Below are 15,304 nucleotides of genomic sequence, written 5' to 3'. Positions count from 1 at the left end.
GGGGGCGCGCCCTCCACCATTGTGGAGCCCTCGTGTCCTTCCCGGACTACTACTCATTTTTCTATTTTTCTAAATATTCCAAAATGGAAAAATATTGCCTTAAAAACTGTTTTGGAGTCGGTTTACTTACCGTGCCTCATACCTATTCCTTTTCGGAGTCTGAAACGTTCCGGAAAGTGTCCCTTATGTATTCCTCTGGGGTTACGGTTTCAATAACATTGGTTTCAACATTTATGGGATTACCTGAGATATAATGTTTGATTCTTTGACCATTCACCACCTTCGGATTTGCGCCTTCAAAGTTGTTGATTTTTATGGTGCCGGAACGATAGACCTCCTCGATAATGTAAGGACCTTCCCATTTAGAGAGAAGTTTTCCTGCAAAAATCTTAAATGAGAGTTGTATAGCAATACATAATCACCTACATTAAACTCAGGCTTTTGTACCTTTTGTCATGCCATCTTTTAACTTTTTCTTTAAACAACTTGGCATTTTCATAGGCTTGGGTTCTCCATTCATCAAGTGAGCTAATATCAAATAGCCTCTTCTCACCGGCAAGTTTAAAATCATAATTGAGTTCTTTAATGGCCCAGTATGCCTTGTGTTCTAGTTCGAGAGGTAAGTGACATGCTTTTCCATAAACCATTTTATACGGAGACATACCCATAGGATTTTTATATGCAGTTCTATAGGCCCATAATGCATCATCAAGTTTCTTGGACCAATTTTTTCTAGATCTATTAACGATCTTTTGCAAAATTAATTTGAGCTTTGTATTACTCAATTCTACTTGACCACTAGACTGAGGATGATAAGGAGATGCAATTCTATGGTTAACATCATATTTAGCAAGCATTTTACGGAAAGCACCATGAATAAAATGTGAACCATCATCAGTCATTAAATATGTAGGGACTCCAAATCTTGGAAAAATAACTTCTTTAAGCATGTTAATAGAAGTGTTATGATCAGCACTACTAGTTGGAATAGCTTCTACCCACTTAGTAACGTAATCAACAGCAACTAAAATATGTGTATATCCATTAGAGGAAGGAAAGGATCCCATATAGTCAAAGCCCCAAACATCAAATGGTTCAATTACGGGTGAATAGTTCATAGGCATTTCTTGACATCTACTAATATTACCAATTCTTTGACATTCATCACAAGATAGGACAAACTTACGGGCATCCTTGAAGAGAGTAGGCCAATAAAAACCAGATTGCAATACCTTATGGGCAGTTCTATCTCCAGCATGGTGTCCTCCATAAGCTTCGGAGTGACACTTGCGTAGGATCTGTTCCTATTCATGCTCAGGTACACAACGTCTAATAACACCATCTACTCCTTCTTTATAAAGATGTGGGTCATCCCAAAAGTAATGCCTCAAATCATAGAAGAACTTTTTCTTTTGCTGGTATGTGAAACTAGGTGGTATAAACTTAGCAACAATGTAATTAGCATAATCAGCATACCATGTAGAAGTATGAGAAGCATTTATGACATTTAATTGCTCATCAGAAAAGCTATCATCAATAGGAAGTGGGTCATCAAGCACATTTTCTAGCCTAGACAAGTTGTCTGCAACGGGGTTCTCAGCTCCCTTTCTATCAACAATATGAAAATCAAATTCTTGTAGCAAGAGAACCCATCTAATAAGTCTAGGTTTAGCATCTTTCTTTTCCATAAGATATTTAATAGCAGCATGATCAGTGTGAATAGTTACTTTAGAATCAACAATATAAGGTCTGAACTTATCACAAGCAAATACAATCGCTAAGAATTCTTTTTCAGTAGTAGCATAATTTCTTTGAGCATTGTCTAAGGTTTTACTAGCATATTGAATAACATTTAATTTCTTATCAACTCTTTGTCCTAGAACAGCACCTACAGCATAATCACTAGCATCACACATAATTTCAAATGGTAAATTCCAATCAGGCGGCTGAACAATAGGTGCAGAGATCAATGCTTTCTTAAGTATTTCAAATGCTTCTACACAGTCATCATAAAAAACAAATGGTATATCTTTTTGTAATAAATTAGTCAGAGGCCGAGAAATTTTTTAGAAGTCCTTAATGAACCTCCTGTAAAATCCGGCATGGCCAAGGAAACTTCTTATACCTTTGATGTCCTTGGGACATGGCATCTTATCAATAGCATCAACTTTGGCTTTATCAACTTCAATACCTCTTTCAGAAACTTTATGCCCGAAGACAATACCTTCATTAACCATAAAGTGGCACTTTTCCCAATTCAAGACAAGGTTAGTTTCTTCACATCTCTGCAAAACTCGATCAAGTTTGCTCAAGCAATCATCAAAAGAAGATCCATACACGAAAAAGTCGTCCATGAAAACCTCACAAATCTTTTCACGAAAGTCAGAGAATATAGCCATCATGCATCTTTGAAAGGTAGTAGGTGCATTACATAAACCAAAAGGCATACATCTATAAGCAAAAGTACCAAAAGGGCATGTAAAAGTAGTCTTTGATTGATCTTTGGCTGACACAGGAATTTGAGAGGAACCAGAATAACCATCTAAAAAGCAAAAATGTGTATGTTTGGATAATCTTTCTAGCATTTGATCGATAAAAAGGTAAGGGGTAATGATCCTTTTTAGTAGCCTTATTTAATTTGCGGAAATCAATTACCATCCTATAACATGTAATAATTCTTTGCGGTATCAATTCATCTTTACCATTAGGAACAACAGTAATACCTCCCTTCTTAGGGATACAATGGACAGGGCTTACCCACTGACTATCAGCAACGGGATAGATTATACCTTCCTCAAGGAGCTTTAGTATTTCCTTTCTTACTACTTCTTTCATTTTAGGATTCAGCTGGCATTGATGATCACGAACTGGTTTAGCATCTTCTTCCAAATTAATTTTATGTTAACATAGAGTAGGACTAATGCCCTTAAGATCATCAAGAGTGTATACCCAATAGCAGCACGGTGCTTCTTCAGAGTTTTCAATAATCTCTCTTCCTCATGCTCTGAAAGGTTAGCACTAATAATAACAGGATATATCTTTTTCTCATCAAGATAAGCATATTTAAGAGTATCAGGTAACGGTTTAAGCTCAAACATGGGATCACCCATGGGTGGAGGAGGATCCCCTAGGATTTCAATAGGTAAATTGTTTTTCAGAATAGGTTCCTGTTTAAAGAATACTTCATCTAATTCCCTTCTTTCATTCATAAACATATCATTTTCATGGTCTAGCAAATGTTGTTCTAAAGGATCACTAGGAGGTATGGCAATAGAAGCAAGACCAATAATTTTGATCCTTACTAGGTAATTCTTCTTCATGGTGTTGTCTACTAAATTTAGAGAAATTAAATTCATGAGTCATATCATCTAAACCAATAATAACAACATCCCTTTTCCAATCTATGGTAGCATTATCAGTTTTCAGGAAGGGTCTACCAAATATAATGGGACAAAAGCTATCTTGTGGGGAACCAAGAACAAGAAAATCAGCAGGATATTTAGTTTTCCCACACAAGACTTCAACATCTCTAACAATTTCCATTGGTGAAATAGTAACTCTATTGGCAAGTTTAATTGTGACATCAATATCCTCTAACTCAACAGGTGCAATATCATGCATGATTTCTCTATATAAGCTAATAGGTATTGCACTAGCACTGGCACCCATATCACATAAGCCATGATAACAATGATCTCCTATTTTAACAAAAATAACAGACATGCCTACCACAGGTCTAGGTTTATCTTTAGCACAAGGTTTAGCAATTCTAGCAGTTTCATCACAGAAATAAATAACATGCCCATCAATATTATCTGACAAGAGATCTTTAACAATAGCAATATCATGTTCAACTTTAATTTGCTCATGAGGTGTATAAGTTTAATATTGCTTTTACGAACCACAGTTGAAGCTTTAGCATGATCCTTTATCCTAACAGGAAAAGGTGGTTTCTCAACATAAGCAGTAGGAACAATAGGATCATTATAAGTGACAATATTTTCTTCAACTTTAATAGGTGCAGCTACTTTTACTTCTATGGGAGGATGATATTTAAACCACTTCTCCTTGGGGAGATCGACATAAGTAGCAAAAGATTCACAGAAAGAAGCTACTATCTCAGAGTCAAGTCCATATTTAGTGCTACATTTACGAAAAATATCGGTATCCATAAAAGATTTAACACAATCAAAACTAGGTGTCATACCTGACTCCTTACCTTTGTCGAGGTCCCAATCTTCAGAGTTGCATTTAATTCTTTCCAATAAATCCCATTTGAATTCAATAGTCTTCATCATGAAAGAGCCAGCACAAGAAGTATCAAGCATGGTGCGATTGTTATCAGAAAGTCGAGCATAAAAATTTTGAATAATCATTTCTCCTAAGAGCTCATGATTGGGGCATGAATATAACATTGATTTAAGCCTCCCCCAAGATTGAGCGATGCTTTCTCCTTCGCGAGGCCAAAAATTATATATGTAATTGTGATCACGATGAACAAGATGCATAGGATAAAACTTATGATGAAATTCCAATTTCAATCGTTTGTAATTCCAAGACCCCATATCATCACATAGCCTATACCATGTCGATGTGTCTCCCTTCAAATATAAAGGGAATACCTTCTTCTTAACAACATCTACGGGTACACCTGCAAGCTTAAATAATCAACAAACTTCATCCACATATATTAGATGCTCATCAGGATGTTTTGTTCCATCTCCTAAAAAAAGATTAGCTAGCAGTTTTTCTATCATACCCAAAGGAATTTCAAAGCAGACATTTTCATTTACAGTAGGTTGAGGAGCAACTCTTTGCTCTACTGGTCGGGGTGAAGATACCCCGAACAAGCCCCTCAGAGGATTACTTTCCATAGTAACAAGTGACAATAAATTTCAGCACACTATATAAATTTTTCCTTACCAAATTCCACCTACCAAAGGCGCTTCACTCCCCAGCAACGGCGCCAGAAAAGAGTCTTGATGACCCACAAGTATGGGGATCTATCGTAGTCCTTTCGATAAGTAAGAGTGTCGAACCCAACGAGGAGCAAAAGGAAATGATAAGCAGTTTCCAGCAAGGTATTCTCTGCAAGTACTGAAATAAGTGGTAATAGATAGTTTTGTGATAGGATAATTTGTAACGAGCAAAAAGTAACAAAGGTATATAAAGTGCAGCAAGGTGGCCCAATCCTTTTTGTAGCAAAGGACAAGCCTGGACAAACTCTTATATAGAGAAAAGCGCTCCCGAGGACACATGGGAATATCGTCAAACTAGTTTTCACCATGCTCATATGATTCGCATTCGGTACTTCGATAATTTGGTATGTGGGTGGACTGGTGCTTGGGTACTGTGACGCCCCCGATTTGACCGTACACTAATCATACACGCAAATGTGTACGATCAAGATCAAGGACTCACGGGAAGATATCACAACACAACTCTAGACACAAATTAAAATAATACAAGCTTTATATTACAAGCCAGGGGCCTCGAGGGCTCGAATACATCAGCTCGAATACACAAGAGTCAGCGGAAGCAACAATATCTGAGTACAGACATGAGTTAAAAAAGTTTTGCCTTAAGAAGGCTAGCACAAAAGCAACATTGATCGAAAAGGCAAGGCCTCCTGCCTGGGAGCCTCCTAACTACTCCAAGTCGTCAGCGGCCGTCACGTAGTAGTAGGCACCCTCGGGGTAGCAGTATTCATCAGTGGCGTCGTCTGGCTCCTGGGATCCGTCATCTGCGCGCAACAATCGGGTATGGGGAAAAAAGGTAGCAAAGAAGCCGTGAGTACTCATCCAAAGTACTCGCAAGACTTACATCAGATCTAAACTAAGTATGCATCTGTATCAAAGGAAAAGGGATGTATCTGTGGACTAAACTGCCGAATGCCAGAAAGAAGGGGAAAGGCTAGCCTATCGAAGACTAGCATCTTCAAGCATCTTCAAGCATATTGCAGCATATAGAAGAGTACAGACCAACACAATGTAGAGTAGTAGAGTTATCAACCTCGGCCAGAGATCCTTTCTCGACTCCCTGCGAGAAAGCAATCCCAGAGCCATACTATCCATTCATCATAACCATGTCTCATAACCATTTCTCATCTCAAGTTTCCAGTTCTAGTTGTATCGATCGGGATACAACTCCAAGTGTCCGTTACCATAGGACAGGCTATCGATAGATGTTGTCTTCCCTGCAGGGGTGCACCAACTTACCCACCACGCTCGATTAACTCCGGCCAGACACACTTTCCTGGGTCATGCCCGGCCTCGGCTAAACAATACGCCGCAACCCGACCTAGGCTTAATAGAGAGGCCAGCACGCCAGACTAAACCTATGTCCCCAGGGGTCATGGGCCATCGCCCCGGGAACTCCTACATGTTGCGTGGGCGGCCGGTGAGCAGACCTAGCTACCTCCTTCAACAAGGCAGGAGCTTACACAGTCCAACCCGGCACGCGTCGCTCAGTCGCTGACGTCTATTAAGCTTCGGCCAATGTACACGACGCAGAACGTCCATACTATGCCCACGTGATGATTAGTGCTACCCGGCCAGAGGCCGCTCGGATCAAATATCCAAACCGTAGTGAATTAGGAGCACGCGATAACGAGCAGAGACTCACGATCGATGTGACCCTGTCGCCCCATCTCAAGTACTTGCAGCAAGGGCTAAGAATGCCCAACCACGCCTCGTAAGTATCTCGCGGGCACCTTCCCGGTCAACCCAACTCCACATCACTCGCTATTAAGCTCGTGCAGGTACCCCTCAGGGCCGACCCGTTTTTAGTAACATGGCTCAGTGCAAAGTCATAGTAACCATAGTCACTGTGTGTCTAGCACCAAGGGGAAAACCCGAGGAATCACCCCCGGTGAATTCCACTCGATGTTATCATCAAGGTGAACATAAGAGGATCCACCCTCGAGGTTCACGCTTGAGGGGTTGCACGACAGAGCCATATCGGAAGTGGTTAAGGAGGAAATCACCCTCGATGACCACGACCGGATAGCTACACTACAGTGGTCTCATCAGGAGTGATGTAAGAGGTTCCACCCTCGGCACTCGATGGTAACTCTACAGAGTCGTACAACTAAGGGGGTGATGTGCGGTGTCGGGGCCTGGACGTCGATCATGTTGATCGAGTCACGAACATAAAGCGGGGAAACTGGGACAAGGTGGGGGTCACTGATGGATCACTAACCAACCTATACAAACAGTTTAGGACAAGCCGATAAGGTATGAAAGCAGGTAACAACAATAGGCTATGCATCAGAGTAGGATCATACAGAAAGCAGTAGCAGTTCTAATTCAAGCAAGAGAGGGAAAGTAATGGGTGATATCGGAATGATCAAGGGGGGTTTGCTTGCCTGGTTGCTCAGACAAGAAGGAGGGGTCGTCGGTGACGTAGTCGATCACAGTGGCATCATCGGTCTCAGGGTCTATCGGAGAGAAGAGGGGGAAGAAACTGTAAATATAGAGCAAACAATGCAACACAAGGCATAACATGACGACGGGCAGAGCTAGGGTTGCCCTAACGTAGTACTACATGTTGCAGACGGAGGGGATAAACATCCGAGGATGAATTCCCGGCGTTAGGCGGATTCCGAACAGAGGAAAAGAGGGGGGAAATTCCTTGTTCGACATGCTAGGGGCATGTGACAGATGAACGGACCGCGTATTCAGAATCGTTGGATTTTTCTGAGAAACTTTCATGTAGAAAACATTTTCATCGGAGTTACGGATTATTTTCTATGAATTTCTAAAGATTTTCTTATTTTCCGGATTATTTTAATTACAGAAAATGATATATGACGTCAGCATGATGTCACAGTGACATCAGCAGGTCAACAGACGGCTGACCAGGTCAAACCTGACATGTGTGTCCAGTGGGTCGCACATGTTAGCGTCTGTGGCACTAAAAGTGGATTAAAATGACTAATAGAACTAGTTAGGGGTGTGGGCCCCATTAGTCAGTGACTGATTAGGTTAACTAATTAGCTTTAATCATTAAATGTTTTAATTAACTTAAATGTGCGGTGGGGCCCGCTTGTTAGGGACACGGGGCTGCCCAGTCAGTAGTTGACTCGGTCAACCCAGTCAACTGGGGCCCGTGGGGCCCACTGGCAGTGGCACTAGGGTGGCCCCCCACAGGGCCACGTCGGCGCCAGGTCAGCACGGCGGCCGGAGCAACACTGGCGACCACAGGAGATGACGGTGACGCGCGGGATTCGCCCATAGGCCACCAAAACAAAAGCGGTCGGTCGCCTCTGAACACGGAGACGAAGCCGCGTCGCGTGGTGTGGTCGGTTGGACGTGGGGGTGACCAGAACTGCGCCGACGACGAGCTATGGCGGCCGCGCGTACGGGACCTCGACAGAAGCTATGCTAGGAAGCACGGGGAGGCGCGTGCTCAGGCTCGTTGGGCTCCTGGGAGCTCCAGGAGTTCAACGGTGGCCTCAGGCGGCGGCGACGTCGACCACAATGACGGCCACGACCTCGTCGGCGGCGAGCAGGGCACGGATGCAGCGACAACTAGCTACGGCGCGGGGAAGAGCACGGGGAGAGAGGGAGGCGGAGCTCACTAGGAGCCTGTAGGTGTGCAAACGTGGGCTCGGGGGAGGCTCGGCGGAGCGAATCGATGGCGGCGAGCTCGGGCGTCCCAAGGAGGAAGACGGGGTGGATCCGGTGCTGCGGAGCCTTCCGGCTCCAACGGTGGGCACCGCTCGATGTGGAGGACGACGGCAGACGCCTACGGCATGTTGGCGATGCGGGGCGAAGACGGTGGCCGCGGGATCGACGCGGTGACGGCGGCAGGCGCGCTCGGGTCAGAGAGAGGGGAGTGCTCGAGGGGGATCTGGAGGGGAGTGGGAGAGGCGAAGGTGAGTGGGGCTAGCTGGGGAGGAGGCCGAGGCGTCGAGGGGGGCGCAGAGTCCTTATCCTCTCGCGGAGGCGTCGACGACGAGGTGGTTCGGCGGCAACGAGCGCGCTCTTCCCCGCCCGGTCGAAGGAACAGGAGGAGGCGCGCTTCGAGGAGCTAGGCCGGCCAGGCTGGGTGAGGTGGGCCGGCCTGCTGGGATGGGCCGAAGCCCAAGGGGAGGCCAGGGGCTCTCCCACCCCTTCTTCTTTCCTTTTCCTTTTTTCTTTTAGCCATTAAAGACTTTGCAAAAATTATGCCATTGGCCAAAATAATTTCAAAGAAGTATATTGCACTGCCACAAAAATATTGTGAGACTTTAGAAAAAGAAAGTCAATTTTATAAATTAAAAAGTCATTTAATTTATTGCTTAGGTCACTGTTTTAAGTAGTTTAGGCCACTTAAACCCTTTGCAAAAATGTTGGTTCACCACCAATATTAATTATGGAATATTTGGCACATGATGAACATTTTCGTTTTCATATCTGAGCATTTTGAATTTCAAACAGAATTTGAATTTGAATTCAACTGGAATTTTGAAAGAACAGGAGACAATAATGATCAGGCACATGTTTAGAAAAAAGATTAACTTAACCCTAGGGGTTACTGTAGCATCATTACACCGGGGTGTTACAACTCTCCTCCTCTAAAAGAAATTCTCGTCCCGAGAATTAAGAGGTAGAAGGGAACAGGTCGGGGTATTTAGCACGAAGGTTATCCTCGCGTTCCCAAGTGGCCTCATCTTTAGAATGATTTGACCATTGCACCTTGAGGAACTTGGTAACCTTCTGGCGTGTTCGACGTTCAGCTTCTTCAAGAATGCAGATTGGATGCTTCTTGTATGTGAGATCACCTTGAACTTCAATCAATTCCGGATCCACTTCACGTTCCGGATCCTTGAAGCAACGACGAAGTTGCGACACGTGGAAGATGTCATGGACGTGAGAGAACTGAGGTGGCAACTCCAATTGATAAGCCACCAGCCCACGACGGGCCAGAATGCGGAAAGGACCAATGTAGCGCGGAGCTAGCTTGCCCTTGACTCCGAACCGACCAGTGCCTCTCAAAGGAGTGACACCCAGATAAGCTTGTTCACCAGGTTGATAAGTTGAACCCCAGTGTTTCCGGTCATAGTTGCTCTTCTGGCGGGACTGGGCCGCCTTGAGATTATCCCGGACAATGCGAACCTGCTCTTCAGCTTGTTGAATAATGTCTGGACCAATGAGCGCATGTTCCCCAGTTTCTGACCAATTCAGAGGGGTTCAGCACTTACATCCATAAAGTACTTCGAAGGGTGCCATCTTCAAGCTGGCTTGATAGCTGTTGTTATAAGAGAACTCCGCATAAGGGAGAGATTCTTCCCACTTATTGCCGAAAGAAATAACACAAGCCCGAAGCATGTCATCAAGAATTTTATTGACTCGCTCGACTTGGCCTTAGGATTGGGGATGATAAGCAGTGCTCTAGGTAATATGAGTTCCCATTGCCTCTTGGAAACTATCCCAAAACTTTGAAGTGAATATACTACCACGGTCTGAACTGATCTCCTTCGGGATGCCGTGGAGTGACACAATTCGGGAGATATACAAGTTTGTTAATTGACTAGCAGTGATAGTCTCCTTGACTGACAGAAAGTGAGCAACCTTCGAGAATTGGTCGATGATGACAAAGATAGCATCGTTACCTTTCTGAGACTTGGGAAGGCCAGTGACAAAGTCCATCTGAATCTTATCCCATTTCCATTCAGGAATAGGGAGAGGTTGCAGAAGTCCAGCCGGTTTCTGATGTTCTGCTTTGACGCGACGACAAACGTCACATTCTTCAATATATCGAGCAATGTCTTGCTTCATATTAGACTACCAGTACTTCTGACGGATGTCTAGATACATCTTGGTACTTCCCGGATGAATAGAGAGAGGGGTGTCATGCGCTTCTTTCATCACCTTCTCTGTCATAAGCTCGAACCGGGGTAATACAATGCGATCTCTGAAGTACAAGGTTCCATCTTCACCAAGTGAGAAATCTCTGGATTTCTCTAAGGCAAGATCCTTTTTTCATCAAATCCACGTGAGCATCTTTGGCTTGAGCAGACTTAATTGCTTTCAGCAGAGTTGGTTCCAGTACAAGGTTATTCAGAGAACCTTGTGGAACTAGTTGAAGGTTCAGCTTGCATAGCTCTTCATAAAGGCGGGGTTGAGCTTTGAAGACCATGTGATTGTTGCAATAAGCCTGACGGCTCAGGGCATCGGCCATTACATTAGCCTTGCCAGGTGTGTAAGATATACCGCAGTTGTAGTCAGCAATAGCTTCCATCCATCACTGTTGACGGAGGTTCAGATCTGGCTGAGTAAACAAATACTTTAGACTCTGATGATCAGTGAAGATCTCGCAACGATTACCGAGAAGGCACTGTTGCCATAGCTTCAATGCATAGATAACCGCAGCAAGCTCAAGGTCATCAACTGGGTAGTTCTCTTCATGAGGACGCACTTGACGAGAGGCATAAGCAATCACTCTACGCTCTTGCATTAGGACACAGCCTAATCCTTGACGTGAAGCGTCGCAATAGATGACAAAGTCCTTGCGAGAATCAGGGGGAGCAAGCACTGGGGCAGATGTCAGCTTGTCTTTGAGTGCCTGGAAACTTTCCTGACATTTATCTGTCCAATCGAACTTAATGCCTTTGTGAAGCAGATTGGTCAGGGGCTTGGCAATCTTGGAGAAGTTCTCGACAAAGCAACGACAATAGCTGGCAAGACCGAGAAAGCTTCTGACTTGCTTGACAGTCTTCGGAGGGGTCCAGTCAAGAATAGCCTAAACGCGCTCTGGGTTGACGGCAATACCATCCTCGGAGATGACATGACCAAGGTAGGTGACTTTAGGAAGCCAGAATTCACACTTGGAATACTTGGCATAAAATTGATGTTCTCCAAGCTTCTCTAGAACAAGTCGAAGATGTTCAGCATGTTCTTCTTTGTTCTTCGAATATACTAGAATATCATCCAGATAGACTATGACGAACTTGTCGAGGTAATCCATGAATATGTAGTTCATCAGACGAGAGAATGTGGCTGGAGCATTGGTCAAGCCAAAAGACATGACGGTGTACTTGTAAGAACCATAATGAGTGACGAATGCGGTCTTGGAATATCCTCTTCACGAACACGAATCTGGTGGTAACCCAACCTCAAGTCGAGTTTAGAGAATATTGATGAACCAGCAAGTTGATCATACAGATCATTGATCCGAGGAAGCGGATATTTGTTCTGAATTGTAGCTTGGTTGATAGGACGATAGTCTTGTACCAAACGATTCGTTCCATCCTTCTTCTTCACAAATAGAGAATGTGCTCCCCAAGCTGAGGAACTTGGACGAATGAAACCACTGCGAAGAGATTTGTCGATTTCCTCCTTAAGTTCAAGGAGTTCGTGAGGCGGCATCTTGTAGGGTCGTTTGGGAATAGGAACGGTGCCTGGTTTCAAGTCGATGACGAACTCGACAACCCGAGTAGGAGGTATTCCTGGAAGTTTTTCTAGAAGGACGTCTAGGAAGTCACGAACAACTGGGATCTTTTCAATTCCCTCAAGAGGTGTTGCGTTCAATGCATTCAATGCATAAAGTCGTGCTTCGGCGTTTTGAACAATCTGAGCATGGTAGCTTACTATCTCATCGGAAGGATGTAGGAGATGAACGACTTTGGTGGCACAGACGATAGAGGCAGTATGTGCTTTCAACCATTCCATTCCCAGAATGAGGTCAATGTTGGAAGACTCCAGAATAATGGGAGAAACATGAAATTCCAATCCTTCAATTTCAACAGAGACGTCGCGACCAATCATGGTAGTTCGACACTGACCCGCAGGGGTGCGTACCACTATCAGAGTGTTCATGGGCTCGCATCGAATGTCGTGTGCATACGCAAAATTTTCTGACATGAATGAATGCGATGCTCCTGAATCAAATAAAACAGATGCTGGTACTGAATTAACAAGGAGAGTACCCATCACAGTAGCAGGCTGGTCTTGAGCTTCATTCAGATCAACATGATTAGCCTGACCACGACCATAAGGTCTGGCATTATTGTTGTGGGGTTGGTTGTTACGGCCAGTTGAAGGCAAAGCCAACTGGTTCTAATTCTGAGGGCAGTTCCTGGAACGATGGCCAGGAAGGCCACACTTGAAGCACAGACCATCATTGGGATTGTGAGCTGAAGCTTGGGGTGGTACAGCCCGAAGGGGCTGCCTCTGTGGTGGAGGAGGCAGACGAGGTGCGGCATATGACTGTCTTGGTGCAGGTGCAGGTGGACGATACATGTTGTGGGGAATCCATATCCGACACTTCTGCGCTGACGGGCCCGAAGATGAGCCAGCGTCACGGCTGCGCCTAAGGGATCCCTGGTGTTCCTGAAGAACAGTCTCAACCTGAATAGCCTTGTTCACCAAGGTGGCGAAGTCGGCAAAGTCATGAGTGAGCAGTGCTAGCTTAATATCAGGGTGAAGTCCATCACGGAACTTTTCTTGCTTACGAGCATCAGTTGCAATGTCTTCTTCAGCATAACGAGACAAGTCCAGAAATTCCCACTGATAAGCATCTATAGTATTGTTGCCTTGGGTGAGGTTGCGGAAATCTCGCTTCTTCCTGTCCATGATTCCTTGAGGAATGAAGCGGGCATGGAAAGCAGCTTGGAAATCCGGCCAAGTGATGACCATTCCAACAGGCATGGTACGTTTGTGGCTGTCCCACCATTGAGCAGCGGGACCCTCCAGAAAGAAAGATGCAAAGGTTACATAGCTAGCAGGGGCCACACTAGCAGACTCCATTTCATATGTGATGTCGCGGAGCCAGTCATCAGTATCAAGGGGTTGAGTTGAGCTGCGGTAAATAGTTGGGTCGAGACGCATGAAGTCTTGCAGAGTTACTGGGGTTGGCTGTTGATTCATGTTCGGACGAGCAAACTAAGCCATCATTCCTTTCATGAACTGGCGGTTCAGCTCAAATTGTTGCATCATTCCAACAAAGAATTCGGGCGGTGGTGGATCGTTAGCACCACGGCCACGACCAGCGGGTCTAACATCCTGCTAATAAGTAACAGGGGGTAGTTCAGCATTGAGCATTTGCAAAAACAAAGGATCATTCATGATGAAACATGCATAATGAAAGAGGTACGCTGGATACCACTTCGCTGTCATCACGATAGTGGGTGTACTATCCAGAATACTATTCTAAGGAAAAACTATGGCTTATCCAGCTTTGGGGTGAATGTGGTCATGGGATCCTAATGTTAGAGTTAGTAACACCATTTTAACCTGAATAGAAGAGAGATTAGAGTCCCAGAGTATAGACGAGGAATAAAAGATCATAATACCACCCATATGGCGACATGGGCCCGTAAGACACACAGCCAATGTTAGTAAAAGTTTTTCAGTGACTAGACTCAACTTCGGCCAAGGAGTTGGAAAGGGGGCGACCTACAGGCACTCGGCTCTGATACCAACTTGTGACGCCCCCGATTTGACCGTACACTAATCATACACGCAAATTTGTACGATCAAGATCAAGGACTCATGGGAAGATATCGCAACACAACTCTAGACACAAATTAAAATAATACAAGCTTTATATTACAAGCCAGGGGCCTCGAGGGCTCGAATACATCAGCTCGAATACACAAGAGTCAGCGGAAGCAACAATATCTGAGTACAGACATGAGTTAAACAAGTTTTGCCTTAAGAAGGCTAGCACAAAAGCAACATTGATCGAAAAGGCAAGGCCTCCTGCCTGGGAGCCTCCTAACGACTCCAAGTCGTCAGCGGCCGTCACGTAGTAGTAGGCACCCTCGGGGTAGCAGTAGTCATCAGTGGCGTCGTCTAGCTCCTGGGATCCTTCATCTGGTCGCAACAATCGGGTATGGGGAAAAAGGTAGCAAAGCAGCCGTGAGTACTCATCCAAAGTACTCGCAAGACATACATTAGATCTAAACTAAGTATGCATCTGTATCAAAGGAAAAGGGTTGTATCTGTGGACTAAACTGCAGAATGCCAGAAAGAAGGGGAAAGGCTAGCCTATAGAAGACTAGCATCTTCAAGCAACTTCAAGCATCTTGCAGCATATAGAAGAGTACAGACCAACACAATGTAGAGGAGTAGAGTTATCAACCTCGGCCAGAGATCCTTTCTCGACTCCCTGCGAGAAAGCAATCCCAGAGCCATACTATCCATTCATCATAATCATGTCTCATAACCATTTCTCATCTCAAGTTTCCAGTTCTAGTTGTATCGATCGGGATACAACTCCAAGTGTCCGTTACCGTAGGACAGGCTATCGATAGATGTTTTCTTCCCTGCAGGGGTGCACCAACTTACCCACCACGCTCGATTAACTCCGGCCGGAC

At 44.6% G+C, this 15,304-nt stretch overlaps 1 protein-coding gene across 1 annotated transcript; it reads right to left on the bottom strand.

Annotated features, from left to right (window-relative positions):
* Window positions 1-13,043: 13,043 nt before the first annotated feature.
* LOC147970974 (uncharacterized) lies at window positions 13,044-13,634 on the bottom strand. Its single transcript, XM_087523757.1, has one exon. The coding sequence runs from the start codon at window positions 13,632-13,634 to the stop codon at window positions 13,044-13,046; it is 591 nt and encodes a 196-aa protein (XP_087379883.1).
* Window positions 13,635-15,304: the final 1,670 nt, after the last annotated feature.

This window comes from Triticum urartu, chromosome 5A, assembly GCF_056163025.1.
Source record: "Triticum urartu cultivar PI428250 chromosome 5A, HENAU_Tu73, whole genome shotgun sequence".
In the NCBI taxonomy this organism is placed as follows: Eukaryota; Viridiplantae; Streptophyta; class Magnoliopsida; order Poales; family Poaceae; genus Triticum; species Triticum urartu.
The sequence above is the reverse complement of the archived record's forward strand: the minus strand, read 5'-3'. Positions and strand labels throughout refer to the sequence as shown.

Bases quoted from the DNA above. Each gene is read 5' to 3' on its own strand.
- LOC147970974 (XM_087523757.1), bottom strand. From the start codon at position 13,634: ATGCCTGTTGGAATGGTCATCACTTGGCCGGATTTCCAAGCTGCTTTC.